At 45.7% G+C, this 21777-nt stretch overlaps 1 protein-coding gene across 1 annotated transcript in view; it reads left to right on the top strand.

The window, feature by feature from the left end:
• rufy2 (RUN and FYVE domain containing 2) overlaps window positions 1-21777 on the top strand; it is a 187885-nt gene extending 166108 nt beyond the window's left edge. Inside the window, 5 exon segments of the mRNA XM_072478783.1 lie at window positions 1672-1801; window positions 2504-2598; window positions 6811-6859; window positions 12421-12498; window positions 19968-21777. Of these exon segments, the coding sequence (XP_072334884.1) occupies window positions 1672-1801; window positions 2504-2598; window positions 6811-6859; window positions 12421-12498; window positions 19968-20111 (496 nt within the window). The 3' untranslated portion in view covers window positions 20112-21777.

Genomic DNA, 21777 nt, shown 5'->3' with positions numbered 1-21777 from the left:
GTCCTGTCGGGTGGGTGTCCCTCCAGCCTGGGCGGCTGCCGCCTGCCCCTTTGCGGCATGCTCCTCTGCGGCAGCCTGCGCCGCCTCTCTGGCACGCTCCTCCTCCTCCAGGGCAACATGGAGAATGGCGGCCAACATCGCTGGCTGATCAGAAAACATGACGGCCTGCGGGGGGGGGGGATGGACGATGGCATGTCATCATTCCCCGTACCCCCCAGCCAGGTGGCATGGGCGCGACCGTTGGAGGATGGATGGCACCTGGCCAGGCGGACAATCTCCCTTGCCCTCGCACCCCCCCCCGTCCCCCGTCCCCGGCACTCATCTCCTCCTCTCTCTTTTCCCCCCACTCCCCGGCACTCATTCTCTTCCCCCCCCCCTCCCCGGCACTCCCCTCCCTGGCACACTCATCCCCCCCGTACCCGGCACTCACCCCCCCCGTTCCCCTTGCCGGCACTCACACCTCCCCCTTCCCCGAAGCCCCCCCCTCAGCCGCGCGCACACCCACACACCTCTCCCCCACACACAGACTGCGGCCACGTCCCAGGCCATGACCTACCTCCACGCTGGACGGTGTCAACCATCAGCACTGGTTGACGCCGTTAAAAAGGTGTTTTGGTTTACGCCGGCGTGAGGACTTTGGCCCATCTGGCCGGGAGAACATGGGCATCCCCGGAGTCCATTGTCTCGCGCCCACCCCTGCCATTCTCCGAGGCGGGCGGCGTGATTGACGCCCCGCCGACTTTTCACCCTTCGGAGAATTCGGGGGCGGCATTTACGCGCCCCCCCCCCCCCCCTAGCGATTCTCCGACCCGGCGGGGGGTCGGAGGATCCCGTCCCAGGTGTCTGATACCTCCCCTAACTCTGGTCCAGGGACCTGGCTAGCACCAAGAATCAATTCTTCTCTGCTTCTGAAGAGTACTACCCCATTATCTGCCCAGCAAAGTCACTCCTGCCACATATATTGAATGTAAACTCATTCAAACCTCATGGTGACAAATGCTATTAGAGGTGCATACCAATTTTTAATTGTCAAATCTTCAGTGCCCAATTTATAAAATATTTTATCTGTATTTCCATCATATTGACCCAATCAGTATTTCAGACTGCTTGACTGTTTTTGGGCATGAACCTTTTTGCATGCTGAGCGTGAGCATTCTAAACTAAAATCCTTCTTGGGCTCAACAGGATTAATTTTCAATCATCTAACTTCCTTTCCTGGGAGTTTTCCTCTGGGGGGGTTCACACCCTGTTTTGTTATTCATTCATGGCATGTGGCTGGGCCAGCATTTGTTCCCATCCCTAATTGTCCTTCAGCTGAGTGGTTTGCTAGGCCATTTAAAAGTCAACCCCATTTTGTGGATCTGGAGTCACATGTAGGCCAGACCAGGTAAAGTGGCAGATTTCCTTCCCTAAAGAACATTAGTGAACCAGATGGGTTTTTACAACAATCGGCAATGGTTTCACGGTCACCATTCGACATTTAATTCCAGATTTTTATTGAATTAACATTTCACCATCTGCTCAGATCCCCAGAGCATTAACCTGGATAACTAGTCCAGCGACAATAACACTATGCCACCACCTCCCTAATGTGTGTTGCGTGTTGTGCAATGTATGTGTTTGTGTGCCAGTACCATGTGGTTGGAGGCTGAGCTGGTTGTGAATTAACAGGGTCCAACTGGAAACAGATCTGAAGATTGAGAAGGAGTGGAGACTGGCTCTACAGAATGATTTTCAGAGGGAGAGAGAAACTACCTCAGAACTGAGAACACAAACACTGCAACTTAGCACTCTGAAGAAGGTACTGGAAACATGCAACTCACATGTCATTTCTGACAGCAAAGTGTTTGATTCTCTTGCCATCTATATAGTTTCACTCACTGTATGAAAATGAGAGCTGGCCCAGCTCAGTAAAAACATCACCTTACCCTTGAATGCTGTCAGCCAAGGTGATTCTCTCTCAATCTCTTTCCCTGCTTCAGTTTCACACCTCCCTTTGATTTGGTCAGTATTTTGTCAGTGCTCTCGTTCTGTTTTATGCTCTCTGTCCTGTGACTTGATTTCACTGTTATCTCTGACTCATTTACTCTTGTGCTGTCACACGGCCCACTGACCTCTCATTTTTCTTGCCTCCCTCCTCTTATACTTGCTTCTCCTCTCACATGGCCTTGGATGGCCACTTGCACACTACTTGACTACTGTGTCTGAAATCCAGATGCAATTACTGCTTATAACACAATTTCTCATCATTGCAATGGTCAAATGCCGTGTAGTGGGAGTTGGGGTCAGTTAGACAAAAGTAGGGGGTAGCGTTAACAGGGTTGGGCTCTGCCATGGGGTGGTTGGGGGTATCCACAGGGACCAGGCTCTCTATTGGGTAAAGTATGAGGGGTCCATGGCACCTGGGTAGCTTGTGACCAGTGGGGAAGGCCTGTACGCAGATGGATTCATAAACTGAAGGTCAGAGCCAGTTGATATATCTGAGCTCAATTCTATTTCACAGGAATTTCTTCGATTACAAGACGAGAACGGACAACTGCAGACCATCTGTGATGAACAGGAGCAGGCTCTACAGGAGTTGGGCTACAAACTGAGCGAGTAAACCATCCCATTCATCTTGTTGATCACATTGTTGGGAAATTTGTTTATTTCCCATCCTTGGCCATATAAATGTGTTGCCAATATCTGGGGTTGTGTGTGTGTGTGTGTGTGTGTGGTGGGGTAGTACAGAACAGTGTGTGAGGAGGGGTGCCTCCTCGTTAATGACACCTCCCTCGTGACGGGAGGATCCAGTTGTTGTCGTTCACATGGGAACAAATGACCAGGAATGATGTTTGCAAAGAGAGTTTGCGAAGTTCAAAATTAAAACAAAGAAAATGAAAAATAATCTTCTCTGGATTGTTACTGCAGCCATGCGCCAATTGGAATAGGCTCAGGCAGGTTTGAGAATTAAACATGTAGCTCACAGTGGTGTGGGAAGGAGTTTCAATTCATGGGGCACTGGCATCAGTTGGGGAAGAGTTGAGTGATTACATTGGGATGGGCTTCGCTTGAACTGGGCTGGGGTCAGTGTCCTGGCCAATCGTATAACCAAGGTGTATAGGATTTGAAACTTTTTTTTTTAAATGTTTTAATTTTTTTAAGAGTACCCAATTATTTTTTTTCCAATTAAGGGGCAATTTAGTGTGGCCAATCCAGCTAACCTGACATCTTTGGGTTGTGGAGGCGAAACCCACGCAGAAACGGGGAGAATGTGCAAACTCCACACAGACAGTGACCCGGGCCGGGATTTGAACCCAGGTCCTCAGTGCCATAGGCAACAATACTAATCACTGCACCACTGTGCTGCCCTGCATAGGAATTTAGACTAACAGGGGAGGGTTCAGGTGAAGGGAAACATGATGTGATTTGTGTACGGTCAAGCAGAATGGACAGGACAGCACAGAGATGGGGCGGCAGGTGGCACAGTGGTTAGCACTGGGACTGCGGCGCTGAGGACCCGGGTTCGAATCCCGGCCCTGGGTCACTGTCCGTGTGGAGTTTGCACATTCTCCCCGTGTCTGCGTGGGTTTCACCCTCACAACCCAAAGATGTGCAGGTTAGGTGGATTGGCCACACTAAATTGTCCCTTAATTGGAGAGAAAAAAAATTGGGTACTTTAAATTTATTTTTAAAAAGGAAGGCACAGAAATAAATTGTTCTTCATTAAGTGAAGTTCATGCAGGAAATATAAGTTTAAAAATAAATGAAATGAAAGGTTCATAATCTTTATTAGTGTCACAAGTGTGGTGGCATGGCAGCACAGTGGTTAGCACTGTTGCTTCACAGCACCAGGGAACTGGGTTTGATTCCTGGCTTGGGTCACTCTCTGTGCAGAGTCTGCACGTTCTCTCCGTGTCTGCGTAGGTTTCCTCCGGGCGCTCCGGTTTCCTCCCACAGGCAGGTTAGGTGGATTGGTCATGCTAAATTGCCTTGTAGTGTTCAAAAGTTAGGTGGGGTTGCTGGGTTACAGGGATACGGTTGAGGTATGGGCTTAGGTAGGGTGCTCTTTCAGGGGCTGGTGTAGACTTGATGGGCCGAATGGCCTCCTGCACTGTAAATTCTTTGATCCTATGAAGTAGGCTTGCATGAACACTGCAATGAAATTACTGTGAAAATCCCCTAGTCGCCACGCTCCAGTACTTATTTGGGTACACTGAGGGAGAAAGAATTCAGAATGTCCAATTCACAAGCACGTCTTTCAGGACTTGTGGGAGGAAACCAGAGAACCCAGTCCACAGATCTTTGAAGGTGGTAACACAAGTGGACAAGGTAGTCAAGAAAGCATATGGAATGCTTGCCTTCATTGGATGGGGCATCCAGTATAAAAACTGGTAAGTCATGCTACAGTTGTAAAGAACCATGGTAGGGCCGCACTTGGAATATTGCGCACAATTCTGGTCACCACACTACCAGAAGGATGTGGAGGCTTTGGAGAGGGTGCAGAGGAGGTTTACCAGGACGTTGCCCGGTCTGGAGGGTATTAGCTATGTGGAGAGGCTGAATAGACTCGGACTGTTTTCATTAGAACAATAGAGATTGAGGGGTAAACTGATGAGGTCTACAAGATTATGAGGGGCATGGATAGAGTGGATGGCCAGGCACTCTGTCCCAGGGTGGAGTGGTCAGTCACCAGGGGGCATTGGTTTAAAGTCCTTGGGGCAAAGTTTAGAGATGTGCAAGGCAGTTTTTTTACACAGAGGGTGAAGAGTGCCTGGAACGCGTTGCCAGGGGAGGTTGTGGAAGCAGATACATTAACGGCGTTCAAAAGGCATCTCGACAAAACATGCATAGGATGGGCATAGAGGAACGAAGAAATGCTGAGGATTTTGGCCAAAGGTGATATGACCGGTACAGGCTTGGAGGGCCGAAGGACCTGTTTCTGTGCTGCATTGTTCTTTGTTAGCCTGGAGGAAACCCACACAGACATGGGGAAAACGTGCAGACTCCACACAGACAGTGACCCAAGCCGGGAATTGAACCTGGGTCCCTGGCGCTGTGAAGCAACAGTGCTACCGTGCTGCCCATGAGTTAAATGTAATCACCATTAGAGACATTACAGAGACATAATCAAGTTTGAGAAATAAATACAGTAAGTCCTTATGCATTGTTGTGGTTGCATCGCTGAAAGTCTTGACTTTACGTGAATCATAGATGGAGTGGAGGACTTTGGTGGGAGTTCATCACCAGCAGAGGCGGCAGCAACCAGGAGAAGAATAGACCCTGAGGCCTAAGGCAAGAGGGTGGGAGCCGAGATCCGGGACCGGGAGCCTGGGAATGGGGCAACAGCAGCGGGAAGAAACACTGAGGGTGAGAGGAGAAGCGCTGGGAGGAAAGGTTTTGAGAGCAGGCAGGCCACAGCGGAGGGCGTCTGTGGCAAATCATGTTAAAATGAAGCTGAGTGTTAAATTGTCAATAGGTGTTGTCAGTGTATCAAGTGAAAGAGCATTGTGAGGACTTGCGCACAATGTTTTAAGTTAATGGCAACGAGGAAGGGTTAGCCCTGATAGTGAAGAGTGGCAAAAGGACATTAGTGAGAAAGGAGCTAGTTTCTGAAGATCATGCAGTAGAGAATCAGTATGGGTAGAAATTAAGAAAAGCACGAGTTTAAAAAAAAATACTGGTGGGACTATATATAGCAAACATTAAACACTAATTTATTGGAGCAGTTTTTTAATTCTTTCATGGGATGTGGGTGTCTCGGCTGGGCTGGCATTTATTTCCCATCCCTAATTGCCCTCAGGAAAGCAGTTAACAGTCAGCCACATTGCTGTGCATCTGGACTCGCATGTAGGCCAGACCTATAAGGATGATAGATTTCCTTTCCGAAAGGACATTAGTGAACCAGATGGATTTTTGCAACAATTGACAATTGTTTCAGGGTCATCACTAATTCCAGATTTTTACTGAATTTAAATTTCACTATCTGCTGTGGTGGGATTCAAACCCTGGTCCCCAGAGCATTATCCTGGTCTCTGGACTAGTCCAGTGACTAGGAATAGTCACCACAACTACCCCACTCCCTGCCCAAAGGCAATGTAATAATTGTGGGGGACATTAATCCTCCTATAGACTGGGTCAGTCAAATTGGCAAGAATGGTCTAACAAATGAATTTGTGGGGTTTATTTGTTAATTTCTTGGAGCAATGTGAGGAACCGACGAGGGATAAATCTACTTTAGATCAACTATTGGTTGTGTTTGTGTGGTATATTACGGAGTGTGTGCTTGTAGGCTGTCTGGGGGGTGCGGTATGGTATGAGACAGTGTGGGTGGCTTTGAAATCCCTTGGATTGAATGGGGAACATGCTTGAGGGGCTGAATAGCCTCCTGTTCCAATATTCCGTTTCTTCTGGTTCTGATGTTGGCACTATAATCTTTAATCCCCTCCACCCCATCATCTGTCTCTCTCTCTCTCACACACCACCCCGCCCAGTCACTCAGTGTGTTCCCCACCACATGTCTGCTGTCTGTCTCACCCCGCTCCACCCCACCACCCCCTCACCGCCCACCTTTGGTATGTCTCGCAATATTTTAATCTCTGGTATTTATTCATTTTCTTGAATCTACAGCAGAAAGTTGAACACTGGGAGATCTCACAATGAATCCTGCAGACAGGTTCTTTGAGTTCCCAGTCACTCTGAAACGGCTTGAGTTTTATTGTATTTTGCTAGTTTGTGTTGCTCTTTTGAAATTTCACTTTTTACAAGCCGTGTTGTAAAAATTTGTACTTTTTACAATTCTCTTGGAATACATTCTTTCACTTTTTATAGGTCAAAGCTCAAAATCGAGACCATCAAAGAAGCTAACAAAGCATTGCAGGTAATTCACTCACATGCATACAGAACCTCACCCCCCCCCCCCACGCACCCTACACCCCCCCCCCTCCCCCCCAAACCCTCCCCATACCGTATACCCCCCAAACACCACCTTAACACCATGCACGCACCCTACCTGCCTCCCTACCCTCCCCCTCACACACCGTCCACGCTTCCCACGCCCAAGCAAGCACCATACACCTCCTATCCCCGCATGCACCGTACACTCCTCCCCTATCCCCACACACACACCGTACATGCCCCTCTCCTCTCTTACCCCTCCCTCCCCCTCTTACCCCTCCCTCCCCCTCTTACCCCTCCCTCCCCTTCACGCATTTGCATTTCAGTGTGAGGTGTATACTTGAACAAACTGTCCCCCTATTTGAAATGTTGTCCGTGGTCTTACTCTGAACTGGATATTTTATTTTAACCGAGATATTGTTCTGAGTTCCCTTCATTGTGGTTAAGCCCAGGAACACCATGGTCATCATTGAGTGCCTTTTTTTGTTGGAAAATACCAGTGCAAATTGTTGTGTCTGATATAAGTCCTGAGACAGGGTCTAGAATCAAAGAGCGTTCGCATGCATGGAAGGAGCCTGAGTTGAGCAGTATGTAGAGGCTGAGGAAAGCTGAAATAAACTGGCTGCCCTTTATTAAACCACCCCACCCAGCTGCACTTCCCACCCGGCAGCATCCTGCTCTTGAAGTGACTTCTCATCAGTCACACTCTTTTCCAACACTGTCGTGAATTTCTTACTCTACTCGTGAGTTTACCACCTAACTAGTCTTTAAACAACAACCAAGCATTTGTCCATTTTTAAATTCCCCAGGTTTAATACAAGACGGGAAATTGTAAAAATTAGTTCCTGGGCTTTATAAATAGAACCAGAGGGTGAAAGAGCTGATTAAGTAAATCGCTGGTTAGAACTCAGGGCTAATAATCTGACCCGGTTCTGAACACCAGGCTTTGAAAGGATGTTAAAGACTTGGAAGAGATTGTGGAGTAGATTTGCTAGAGATTGTGGAATAGATTTGCCAGAATTGTACTTGGGGCTGCAGACGTTCCACTATTTGGAGCCATGTCATGTTGAAATAAGTAGAACTTTAGTGTTGATCGTTTCTGAAGGATATGAGGGTGTGTCTGAGAGTCCAGCAGGTGAGGGGATTCAGTAGAAAGCAGTAGAGCGTCTCGGCCCTCAACTGGAACCAAAGTATGAGGTATTTGCTGCCTGTATGGACGAGAACAAGATGTGCAGGGTGGATGACCGGCAGTATAGATCCAGTTGTTGGGGCCCATGTCGTAATCAACGACAAAGGTAGAACCAGGAAAGATGATCTACTGAGAGAGTTTGAGGAGTTGCTGTGCAAACTAAAATGACACATCAAAAGTAAACATCTCTGGATTGTTACCTGCGCCACATCTCAGTTGCTTAGAGTCAAGGAGGTTAGAGAATTGAACGGGTGGCTCAGGGTGGTGTGGGAAGAAGGGCTTTTGATTCATGAGATATTTGCAGCTGTACTGAATAAAGAGGGAGCTCTTTGTTGCGATGGACTGCACTGAAAATGACCTGAATTCAATAGCCTGACAAATTCATATGAAAAGGGCTGTGGATAGAGCCTTTCCTCTCCTCTCTTCTTCCCCACCCCACCTCTCCCCGTCCATTTCTCTTGCGCGACCCCCAATCTCTCTCCGCGGTGTCTCACCTGTCCCTCCATAGCCACCTGACCATCACCCTCTCTCTGGCTCCTTACGACTGCCCGTCATTGCCCTAGCCTGTCCCTCCGTTGCCCTCTGCCCATCTCCTCACGTCTGCCCACCTGACCCCCTCACACCCACATCCTCCTTGTGCTGCCTTCTCCCCCAGCACAAAACGGGGCAGTATTATGAACCATGAAGATACTGTCAAACGTCAAATGGACAGAATGGATGTAGAGTAGCCGTGAAATTCACTACCAAGAAATGTGACGTGATTAATTTTTATGGGAACAGCAGTCTATAAAGGGCACAATTCTGAAGGGGATGCAGTGCGGAGCAAGCTGGGCCCAAATCGAGAACACAGTTAAAATGCACAACATCCTGGCTTTTATCAGTAGAGGTGTAGAATGCAAAGGGGCGGAAGTTCTGCCGAACTCATAAAACTTCAGCCAGGGTATGGCATCTAATTCTGGAAATCACGCTTTAAGAAGTATATGAAGGCTTTCAAGTGGGTGCAGAAAAGACTCACGGGAATTGTTCCAGAGTTGAGGAACTTCAGTTCTGAAGATAGATTGGAGAAACTCTGATTCGATACAGGTATTCAAAATCATAAAGTACTGGGGAGAAACTGTTCCCATTGGTGTAAAGGTGAAGAACCAGAAGGGCGGATTGAAGGTAATTGGTGGGGGGAGAGAAAGCAATGAGGACAGGAGAAAAAACCTTTAAATACAGCGAGTGGTTAGGATCTGGAATCCGTTGTCTGAGAGTGAAGTCCAGGCGGGTTGAACAGATGGTTTCAAGACTGAGTTGGATCATTATCTGTAAAGGGAAATCTGCAGGGTAAGGGCAGGATAAAGGCACTCGAATAAATTGGTTCTTCACAGGGCCAACATAGACACAAATAGGTTGAATGGCCTCCTGTGCTGTAGATTTCAGAGCATTGAAATATTAGCAGGCCAGAAACTTTGGTCTAGTCTCGAGTTATAGAACATAGAACGATACAGCGCAGTACAGGCCCTTCGGCCCATGATGTTGCACCGAAACAAAAGCCATCTAACCTACACTATGCCATTATCATCCATATGTTTATCCAATAAACTTTTAAATGCCTTCAATGTTGGCGAGTTCACTACTGTTGCAGGTAGGGCATTCCACGGCCTCACTACTCTTTGCGTAAAGAACCTACCTCTGACCTCTGTCCTATATCTATTACCCCTCAGTTTAAAGCTATGTCCCCTCGTGCTAGCCATTTCCATCCGTTGTACTGTATACTGCGAGTTTAAAGTTTCTATTGAGGTCTTTAGTGTGAAATTAAACCAGATGGGTCTGTGGAATTCATTGCCACAGAGGGCGGTGGAGGCCGGGACGTTGAGTGTCTTTAAGACAGAAGTTGATAAATTCTTGATTTCTCGAGGAATTAAGGGCTATGGAGAGAGAGCGGGTAAATGGAGTTGAAATCAGCCATGATTGAATGGTGGAGTGGACTCGATGGGCCGAATGGCCTTACTTCCACTCCTATGACTTATGGTCTTATGGATACTTCTGGTCCTCTTTAAAGGGGAGAGCAGTTAACTTTCCATGGGAGGCCCTTGACCAGGGCTTCACAGTCATTGGTATGATAGTGTGAGTAAATAACTTTCAAGTGGGGTACTGTTTGAAAATATCTCGTACTGTCATTGCAAGTACTTGAGCTGAGTTGAGTAGCAAGAAACAAAAAAACAAAACATAAGGGAAATAATACAGAATTTGAATTTATGGAAATATGGATAGTCTCAATCTGCTGTGTTTACAAATTCTATCCAACAAAACAGTACTGTAAAAACTGAGCAACTCCTCATAGCAAGGCACCTGGAATGTAAAGAGAAACTGAAAGGCTTACTTGGATGAAAAGAACAAAACCATAGTCATCAGGAAACCCAAATAATAAATATCAGTTCCAGAAAATGCCTTAAAGGCATCTTCCTGAGAAAGAAAACCGATAAAAGCCATTGGAGCGGAGAAGATCCTTCCAACAAGGGCAGCACAGTGGGTAGCACTGCAGTCTCACGGCGCCGAGGTCCCAGGTTCGATCCTGGCACTGGGTCACTGTCCGTGTGGAGTTTGCACATTCTCCGTTATTGCGTGGGTTTCGCCCCCACACACACACATGTGCAGGGTAGGTGGATTGAATGCAATTTAGCCCCTTAGTGGAAAAAATGATTTGGGTACTCTAAATTTTTTTTTTTTTTAAAGAAGATCCTTCCAACTGTTGGTGAAATGTGTAAAATGGTGGTGACTGAAGATGCAGCAATGTTGGAAGTCACTTACGAATGACGCAGAATCAAAGAACTTTCAAGAGATGGAATGACAATTGATAGAAAGGCTTTGTGGACATGAGCAGTTTACAATTCAGCTCGATTAGGGGGGAAAGAGGGTGGCATAAAGAGAATCTCACTGGGCTAGTAAAAAGAGGACCAGGCTAATGCTCTGGGGCATGGGTTCAAAGCCCACTACAGCAGCTGGTGGGGCATTTAAATTCCATTAAAAATCTGGAATTGAAACTAGTCTCAGTAGCGATGAGCATGACAACTGTCATTGTTTGTTGTAAAAGCCCATTGGTTCGCTAATGCCCTGAAGGGAAGGAAATCTGCCATCCTTGTCTGGTCGACATGTGACTCCAAATGCACAACAATGTGGTTGACTCTTAATTGCCCTCTGAAATGGCCGAACAAGCCCCTCAGTTCAAAGGCAATTGGGGATGGGCAACAAATGCTGGCCCAGCCAGAAATACTTTTAATTCCAGATTTTTATTGAACTCAAATTTCATCACCTGCATCATGGCAGGATTCGAACCAGGGACCTGATCTCTAGATTACTAGTCCAGTGACAATACCACTACGTAACCACCTCCCCTAAAAGCACAGATGCTGCTGCTACCGGCAATAGGAGTGATTTAATTGCAAGAATAAGAGCTGTCAACCCACAGTTAATGGGGAGACATTGTATGTTGCATCACCAAGCCCTTGTTTGAATGGAACCTAAATTACACAGTGATAAAGGTAGCAGGATCCACAAATCAGGGAAGCTTGTTGTAAACCAAGGCCAGGATTTTCCACGCAATCATCTGTGGTGGCAGCCTGCATTGGCCAATTGGCAAAGAGTGGGGAAAACAGAACGGTACTCCAAACCATCAAGTTACCCATTTCCCTGTCCATCACCAGATCTGAAATTCTCAGTTTGTTCCCTCATTTATTGATTTGTTCCCCACCCGTCTCCAATTTCTCAATCATTTAATGTCCTCTAATCTGCACTGAGTGCCTTTTGTCACCAATCTCTCCCCTTCCCAAATGTTGACTCCTCGAGTGTCTAATTTATTGCAGAATATTTTGGATTACTCCTCTCTGCACTCTACCATTTGGGATTTCTCAATGCGGCCAATCTACGGGTTGATGGACTGAAGGTTGCCCTCCTGCCTGTTTGGATAAAGTCTCTCATCACTCACGTTTGCCAAACTTCCAAAAGACACCAATGTTTTGTTTTCCTTCCCTTACTGACCACCTCTCTGGCAACACAGCCCTACCCAACTGGAACCGACTACTGCCCCGTTCAATCAGCCATCTGTGAAATTAAATTCCCAGACCAATTAACTGTAGCAGGCAGCATTGTGATGTGGTAATCAGAGCAAAAAATGACCTCTTCTAAAATAAGAAAGGCTGAGGCCAGTTTTGGTGCCAAAGTTTCATTTAAGTGAGTTTTGTGCAGCGGACACTTCTCTGGACGGGGTCTTCAATCACTGGTCAGTGGTGGGAATTTAATCTAAAAGATTTATTCACTTTTAAACCTGTACCAGAAGCAGATTGTGACATGTACCTTGTATTTCTGATCCCCAGGGCTTAGTATGGCTGAAGGATAGAGATGCTACCAGCTGCAAACTGTGTGAAAAGGAGTTCTCCATGTCTACCAGGAAGGTAAACAACACACTGAGAATAACTTGTCAGTGGGATAAAGCTCCTCTAGTGGGAAATGTTAGAAGTCAAAATAGTACAGATGCTGGCAATCAGAAATAATAACAGAAAATGCTAAATGGTCGGTGCCATTTCCTGCTCTCCCTGAACTGGGAAATTTGATCAACTTTTCTTCCATTTTCCAACCTTCGCTCTCCTTCACATGGGGCTGTTTAGCACAGGGTTAAATCGCTGGCTTTGAAAGCAGACCAAGGCAGGCCAGCAGCACGGTTCAATTTCCGTAACAGCCTCCCCGAACAGGCGTCGGAATGTGGCGACTAGGGGTTTTTCACAGTAACTTCATTTGACGCCTACTTGTGACAATAAGCGATTTTCATTTCATTTCATGGTCTGACTCGTCACTTTCCTTCCTCAACATCTGTCTTCATTTCAACTAATATTCGTTGTGGGTCCACTTACACCTGCAGCTACTTTGACTACACTTCCTCACACCATGCTTCCAATTTGAGCTCCATTCAGTTCTCTCAGTCTCCATCACATCTGTTCTGATGCCGCCTTCCATACTGGCTCTTTCGACTAGTATTCCTTATTCCTGAACCAAGGATTCGACCCCTACTATGGTTTCCAGGATCCTCAAATGTGTCCATTTTATTATACACATCTTTGCACTCGCCCCTTCGCCTCTCTCCCAAAACAATGAAATGATAGGTTTTGTTTTGTCCTCGCCTTCCACTCCACCAGCCTTCGTACACAACAAATAATCCACTATTCCTGTCACCTCCAGTTTGATGCCACCACCGAACACAGCATTTTGTCCCGTTTCCACATTCCAAAGAGACTGTTCCCTCTGACATCCTGGTCTGGACCACAATCATACCAACACCCATCCCTTTCTCACAACACCTTCTATTCAAGCACAAGATATGCAAAATATTTTACCTCCTCACTTCTGACCATCAAAGACCCAAAACAATGCACTTCATTCATTTTAGTACATGCTGCTCATGTTGTGTGAACACGAAGACTGCATGCAGACTGGGTGACAGCTTTTCAGAACAACTCTTCACGCTACAAGCTACAAGTGGGAAGCTGAACTTCTGGCTGCCAGCTATTTTAATTCTCCCCTGCTGCCACTCTCACCCATCTGTCCTCCGTCTTCTGCAATGCTCCAGTGAAGCTTAAGGAACAGCACCCAATCTATCAGCACTTTGCAGCCTTCTGGATTCAATAATTTTACATTAAACTAAATGCCAGGGGGATGGGAACCCATACAAGGAGTCCGAGAAAGAGGGAGCAAGGACAAAAGCAAAAGGTAGAAAAGTGAATAAGAAAAGTGATAGGTGGAGAAACCAAGGACAAAATTCAAACAGGGCAGTAGAGAAAAGAGGAGCAAGACGAGCATTGTGAAAAAGACAAACTTAAAGGCTCTGTGCCTTAATGCATGGAGCATTTGCAATAAAGTGGATGAACTAATCACGCAGATAGATATAAATGGGTATGATATAATTGGGATTACAGAGACATGGCTGCAGGGTGAACAGGGATGGGAACTGAATGTCCCAGGGTTCTCAGTATTTAGGAAGGACAGGCATAAAAGAAAAGGTGGTGGCATGGCACTGCTGGCTAAAGAGGAAATTAACACAATAGTGAGAAAGGATATTAGCTCTGACAATGTGGAATCTGTATGGGTAGAGTTGAGAAATACCAAGGGACAAAAAACATTAGTGGGTGTCATATATAGAACCCCAACCTGCACTGGTGAGGTTGGGAATGGCATTAAACAAGAAATTAGAGATGCATGTAATAAGGGAATATCGGTGATTATAGATGATTTTAATCTTCACATAGATTGGGCAAATCAAATTAGCACAATGCCGTAGAGGAGGAATTCCTGGAGTGTATACGGGATGGTTTTCTTGACAAAATATGTGGAGGAACCAACTAGAGAGCAGGGTATCTTGGACTGGGTACTGTGTAATGAGAAGGGAATTATTGCCAATCTGGCTGTACGAGACCCCTTGGGGATGAGTGACCATAACATGATAGAATTTTTTATCAGGATGGGGAGTGAAGAGGTTGATTCGGAGACTAGGGTGCTGAATCTTAATAAAGGGAACTATGAGGATATGAGGTGTGAGTTGACCTTGATAGATTGGGGACAGTTACTTAAAAAGATGACAGTGGATAGACAATGGCAAACATTCAAGGAACGCATGGAGGAACTACAGCAACTGTTCATTCCTGTCTGGCACAAAAGCAAAAGGGGTAAGTGGGCCAATCCATGGCTCACAAAGGAAATTAGAAATAGTATCCGATCCAAGGAAGAAGAGTACAGATTGGCCAAGAAAAATAATAGGTCTGAGGATTGGGAGCAGTTTAGAATTCAGCAAAGAAGGACGAAGGAATTGATTAAGAAGGGGAAAGTACAGTACAAAAGGAAGCTTTCAGGGAACATAAAGACCAACACTAAGAGTTTCTACAGATATGTGAAGAGAAAGAGATTGGTAAAGAGAAATGTAGGCCCACTGCAGACAGAAACGGGGGAATGCATAATAAGGGACAAAGAAATGGTTGAGCAATTAAATACATACTTTGGTTCTGTCTTCACAAATGAGGACACAAATCAGATCCCAGAAATGTTGGAGAATGAAAGGTTTAGTGAGAGGGAAGAACTGAGGGAGATCAACATTAGTAGAGAAATGGTGCTGGGGAAACTGATGGGACTGAAGGCGGATATATCCCCAGGACCTGAGAATCTGCCTCCCAGAGTGCTTAAGGAGGTGGCTCTGGAAATAGTGGATGCATTGGAGGTCATCTTCCAGGATTCTATAGATTCTGGAACTATCGCTGCAGATTCGAGGGTAGCTCACGTCACTCCGATATTCAAAAAGGGAGGTAGAGAGAAAGCAGGGAATTATAGACCAGTAAGCCCAACATCGGTTGTGGGGAAAATGCTTGAATCCATTATCAAGGACTTTATTGCGGAACATTTAGAAAGCAGTGGCAGGATCAGTCAGTCAGCATGGATTTATGAAGGGAAAATCATGCTTGACAAATCTGTTGGAATTCTTTGAAGAGGTAACCAGTATAGTCGACAAAGGGGAGCCAGTCGATTGGACTTTCAGAAGGCGTTTGACAAAGTCCCGCATAAGAGATTATTGTGCAAAATTAAACCGCATGAGATTTGGGGAAATGTATTGAGGTAGATATAAAATTGGTTGGCAGAGAGGAAATAAAGAGTAGGGATTAATGGGTCCTTTTCAAATTGGCAGGCAGTAACCAGTGGGGTACCACCGGGATTGGTGCTGGGACCCCAGCTATTCACAATATATATTAATGATTTGGATGAGGGAACAAAATGTAACATCTCAAAGTTTGCAGATGATATCAAATTAGGTAGGAGGGTGAATTGTGACGAGGATGCAGGGATCCTACAGCAAGATCTGGACAGGTTGGGCGAGTGGGCAAACTAATGGCAGATGCAGTATAATTTGGATAAGTGTGAGGTTATTCATTTCAGAAGCAAAAACAGGAAGGCAGATTACTACCTGAATGGTTGTAAATTGGGAGAGGGGAGTGTGCAGCGGGACCTGGGTGTCCTTGTGCACCAGTCGCTGAAGGTAAGCATGCAGGTGCAGCAGGTGGTAAAGAAGGCTAATGGTATGTTGGCCTTCATTGCAAGACGTTTCAAGTATAGAAGCAGGGATGTGTTGCTGCAATTGTACAGGGCCTTGGTGAGGCCACACATGGAGTATTGTGTGCTGTTTTGGTCACCTGCTCTGAGGAAGGATGTTCTTGCTCTCGAGGGAGTGCAGCGAATGTTTACCAGACTGATTCAAGGGATGGCGGGACTGTCATATGAGGAGAGATTGACTAGGTTGAGATTGTTCTCACTGGAGTTCAGAAGAATGAGGGGGATCTCATAGAGACTTAGAAAATTCAAACAGAACTGGACAGGGTAGATGCAGGGAAGATGTTACCAATGATGGGTATGTCCAGAGCCAGGGGTCACAGCCTGAGGATTCAGGGTAAACCATTTCGGACAGAGATAAGGAGACATTTCTTCACACAAAGAATGGTGAGCCTGTGGAATTCATTACCACAGGAAGTAGTTGATGCTAAAACTTTAAATATTCAAAAGGCGGCTGAATATAGCACTTGGGGAGAATGGAATCAAAGGCTATGGGGAGAAAGCAGGATTAGGCTATTGAGTTGGATGATCAGCCATGAATGGCGGAGCAGGCTCAAAGGGCCAAAAGGCCTACTGCTCCTATCTTCTATGTATCAGCACTTTTCAGCCTTCTGGATTCAATTTTACATCCTGACCTCTGCCCCCATCGTGTTTCTCTCTTTGCTGGTTTTGGTTTTTCTCACTTTTGCTTTTCAACGGTTGTTGTTGGTTCACACCTCGCCCAGACACATCTTTGCTTTCTTGTCCAATTGTCATGCCCTTTGGCTTCGCACTCTAAAACCTTTTGTCAGCTCTGCTTTCCTGTCTTGTACTCTATTACAGACCTTCTCTTTAGTTCTTTCTCCATCCCTCTCCTTAAACTTGCTTAAAACCTGTTGTATTTTATTTTTTTATTTGAAGTTCCCAATTCATTTTTTTTTCCAATGAAGGGGTGTGACTAATCCACCTACCCTGCACATCTTTGGGTAGTGGGAGTGAGACCCACGTAGACACGGGGAGAATGTGCAAACTCCACACGGACAGTGGGCCAGAATCGACAAAATCTGTTGTATTTTCTAACGTTTCCCAGTTCATTTAAAGATCATTGATCTGAAATATTAACTTTGCCTCTTTCTCCACAGATTCTGTTAGACCTGCTGTATATTTCCAGCATTAGGCCATTGTCATGTGTGCATAGCGGGAATCTGAAACTCTGCAGCCCCTACAAGCCGCTGCCCCCCTCCAAACCCATCGAAAGCTGTTGAAGCAGGCACAGGGTCACTTGAAAATTTCTAAACTTGAGATCAATCATTTTTTGTTAGGTTAAGATATTCCAAATTATGGAACCATGGTAGATGGAGTCGATACAAATCAGCCAATGACCTAATTCAGTTGTGTAATGGGCTTGAGAAGCTGCATGGTCGTCTCCTCCTGTTCCTGTAATAAATCTGATGAGTGAAGCACTTTTCCACCTTGGGACCATTAATGAAAGCTCCTTTGAACAAATCCGTAGACACAGACCAATCAAATTCTATCGAGTGAATCTACAGCAAAATCTATCCTTAATTTGGCACCTATCCCATATTGCACCTGCGCTGTGTGTGTTTAATTGCAGTGTAGAGGGAACATTATTCTGTAACTAACCTGTGATTTACGTGCCTTGGGAGTGTTTGACATAGAAATTTGTTTTCTGAATTAGGAAAAACATTCTTGACTTGATGAGAACAGAAATGTTAAAAGTTAAGGTGTTTTGTCTTCTCATGGGGTGAGCATCCCAGATATTGTCATCATTCTTTTTTTCCTTTTATAAATTTGAAGTACCCAATTATTTTTTTTCCGATTTAAGGGGCAATTTAGCCTGGCCAATCCACCTAACCTTTTGGGTTGTGGGGGTGAAAACCACGCAGACACGGGGAGAATGTGCAAACTCTGCACGGACAGTGACCCAGGGCTGGGATTTGAACCCGGGTCCTCAGCGCCGTAGTCCCAGTGCTAACCAATGCGCCACCGTGCTGCCCTCAGATATTGTCATCCTGCGAGGAATCCATAGAATCCCTACAGTGCAGAAAGGGGCTATTTGGCCCATTGACTCTGCACCGACTCTCTGAAAGAGCACCTAAGTCCTATCCCCATAACTTCACTAACCTGCACAACTTTGGACACTAAGGGGCAATTTTAACATGACCAATCTGTCTAACCTGCACATCTTTGGACTGATTTCTGTATTAATTTACTATCTGTAGAGACTATCTTTTGAAATGTTTGTGATGCTGCAAATTGTTCCCACGAGTGTTCCTCCTGCCCCAGGCTTAAGTTCTGGCTCACAACACTTCCCTATATCTTGTTCAGCTACGAGGCTAGATAATCGTTTACAGCAGAGCGCTCAGAGCGAGCACCAATCATGTCTCCTAATTTTCCTGCCTGAGCAATGTAGATGAAAATTTGGGAAGCTCCATATGAACAGCTATCTCCCTTACTCTCCAAAGTACTTGAATTTGTCACTGTTGAAATCTTTACCCATCCTTCCTGCAACTTCATGTTCGATTCCATCCAATCTGATTTCTGCCACAGCACTGAAATGGTCTTTATCAAAGTTACAAGTTTGAATGTCAGTTTCCCTATGTTTCCCTGTTAAAGCCCAACACCTCATCCACTCCACTGGCTATGATTTGTTTTCCTGAATAACATCCAGGCTGGATGAGTAGAAATATCCTCCCAACTAAATATTGGAAGACTTGACGCCACATTTTGTTTCCCCAACGCAGACACTGGGAGAATGTGCAAACTCCACACAGACAGTGGCCCAGTGCCGGGATTTGAACCCGGGTCCTCAGCACCACTGTGCCATGTGCTGGCCCCTGACTTGTCGCTACATTAGCTTCAGTTCCCTATCACAACTCTATTCCCTATCAACTGACTCCATCACTCCTAATAACTGAACCAGACTGTTTACAACCTTTATTCATTGTATTTGACCCTGTAATTAATTAACATAACTCAATATCCACTCCGTCACCTATTGCCTCCCACTTAACATTATAGAATTTACAGTGCAGGAGGCCATTCGGCCCATCGAGTCTGCACCGACTCTTGGAGAAGAGCACCCTACCCAAGGTCAACACCTCCACGCCCTATCCCCATAACCCAGCAACCCCACCCAACACTAAGGGCAATTTTGGACATTAAGGGCAATTTATCATGGCCAATCCACCTAACCTGCACATCTTTGGACTGTGGGAGGAAACCGGAGCACCCGGAGTAAACCCACGCACACACTGGGAGGACGTGCAGACTCCGCAGACAGTGACCCAAGCCGGAATCGAACCTGGGACCCTGGAGCTGTGAAGCAATTGTGCTATCCACTATGCTACCGTGCTGCCCAATCCCTGGCCTCAGCTTATCTGCTCTAGTTATTGTCACACTTCCAATGCTGCTCTCAAATTTCAGCTCACCCAAACTCTGTTCTTGCCTGTCTCAAAATTAGACTTTAAATCTCTTCCCACCTCTTTAATTTGCTCCCACCCTACAACCCTTCACTAAATTGGCCTCCTTCAATTCCTGATTTCCTTCACAACTGAAGGTAGTTGGGCCTTCAGCCATCAGTTCCCTAAGCCTCTGAATTATCTCCCCCAACTTCTCCACCTCCTTATAACCTATATCAGACTAAGCCAGTTGGGATATTTTCCCCATCTTAAATACGCCATACAAATGTTGATGTGCTGTGAGTTCAGTTTTCTCAAGTGTAAAGTTTGTTTGTCACTGCAGTAGTGTTGAAGCTCTGATTTGTCATTATCCTTTTTAGCATCACTGCAGGAACTGCGGCGAAATCTTCTGCAATGCCTGCTCCGACAACGAACTTCCTCTGCCCTCCTCTCCAAAACCTGTGCGTGTGTGTGACACCTGCCACGCACTGCTCTTGCAGCGATGTTCCTCCAACACCACCTGAGCCCAGCCTCCTGCAAGCAGCCAGAGATTAGATCCTTGGACAAGTTTGCCTTTTTTTTTAAAACAAATCTCTGGTCCCCATCAAAAATGCTGAGCAGCTAATGAATGTACTATAAACAGGCAAAGTGGAAGACTGACTGTTAAACTATTGTAACTGATTCATTGCCCTCTGGAAACTCCTGCCCCTCAATGCTGTACCAACGAGGTATTCGATAGAGACTGTTCTCAAAATAGAAATGAAGAAATTTGTGGAACTAAATTATGTTATAGTGGAAGTAAAATAGTGTTCTAAATTCCAGACCCCTTTTCTAGTTGTTAGTTCTCCTTTCTTACCTAAGCTGAGCTCATTCGTGCTTCAAACTGAACCAGATCTCCTGTAGCAAAATGGAGTTGGTGGGGAACTATATTAAGTATTCCCACCAGGAGTAGAAGAGCCCATCTGCACATCCTACTCTGGTCTCAATATCCTGGAGACACTGCTTGGAAGCTGTAGACCATAATGGCTCAAAGGGGCAACATGATTTGTGTGTTTCTGATCTACACTAATCTGGAATAAATGCTCTTGCTTGTAGGTTCTACATGGACTTGCAATTTCTTGTTTTGTGAAGCAGTTTTATATCAGTCTCAGTTCTACAGGTTATTAAGCACTGCTCCATCCCACTGACTCAATTCCAAACAGGCACTGATTTTGAAGTCGGTATAATTTTGATTTAACAATGGTTAATGTATTGTTTGCTTGAAAAGCTGAACTTGTGCTGATGTATGATTTGTTTGTGCCTTTCAAATTACACTAACTGAAGATGCTATGTATGACTTTTTTTGATTCCTTTGGATTAATCTAATTGCTTAACATAGTGCAAGTGGAAACTGGTGTGTATTAACATGATGGCAGTTGTGGTTTTATATTAAAATCTGTGCCTGTTAAAAAGGACACTTGTCATTAAAAAATTATTACGACTCTACGAGCTTCCTGGTGTAGCCACTTACGAAGGAAACATGGATACTCGCAAAGACTCAAGGGAAATGTGGCCAATACAGGATTCAGGCAAACTCAGAGCCTAAATGTATATTTGCGAACAGAGAACCAGACCGTATCGAAACCCCTAGCCGATTTGCATTCTAATAGCCCATTTCCCCAGGACAAAGGGCTGGTACTCAGGTACCCGAGACAATTCCAGACACATTGGCGCCACTCCCTTCACCCAGGAAGCCCAAACAGCCAAGGTCAATGCCCGCTCAGGACATGCCCAACCATCAAGGCACCCTCCCCTTTAGTGGCTCAAATCGAAGGCAGCAGAACTATTGGGTCCAAAGCTAATGACCACCCAAAAGAGCGCGAAGCCCCAAAGGATAAAGAGAGACACTGCCATGTAATCGATCTCTATTGGCCCTGGCACACCGGCACTTTAGCCCAGCCAATACCTGAAGCCAACCGCAGCACCACGACCAGAAGCAAGTTCAAGATCAACGATCGCTACCAGGCGAATGACCCCGGCAGAACCAAAGTTACTTCTCCAGACCCGATCAAAGGCCTTGTTCCTCTTCCAAAGCCGGGTGCCTGAAGTTAAGTGCAGGTTGTTGTAGTGTTAGGTATAATTTAGCTTGTAGTGTTTTTATGTTGCATGTATGTTAACCTTGTGTGTAAATAAACTATTATTAAACTTGAA

This window comes from Scyliorhinus torazame, chromosome 16, assembly GCF_047496885.1.
Source record: "Scyliorhinus torazame isolate Kashiwa2021f chromosome 16, sScyTor2.1, whole genome shotgun sequence".
Classification (NCBI taxonomy): Eukaryota; Metazoa; Chordata; class Chondrichthyes; order Carcharhiniformes; family Scyliorhinidae; genus Scyliorhinus; species Scyliorhinus torazame.
Note: the sequence above shows the minus strand (reverse complement) of the source record. Positions and strands in the feature narration are given on the sequence as shown.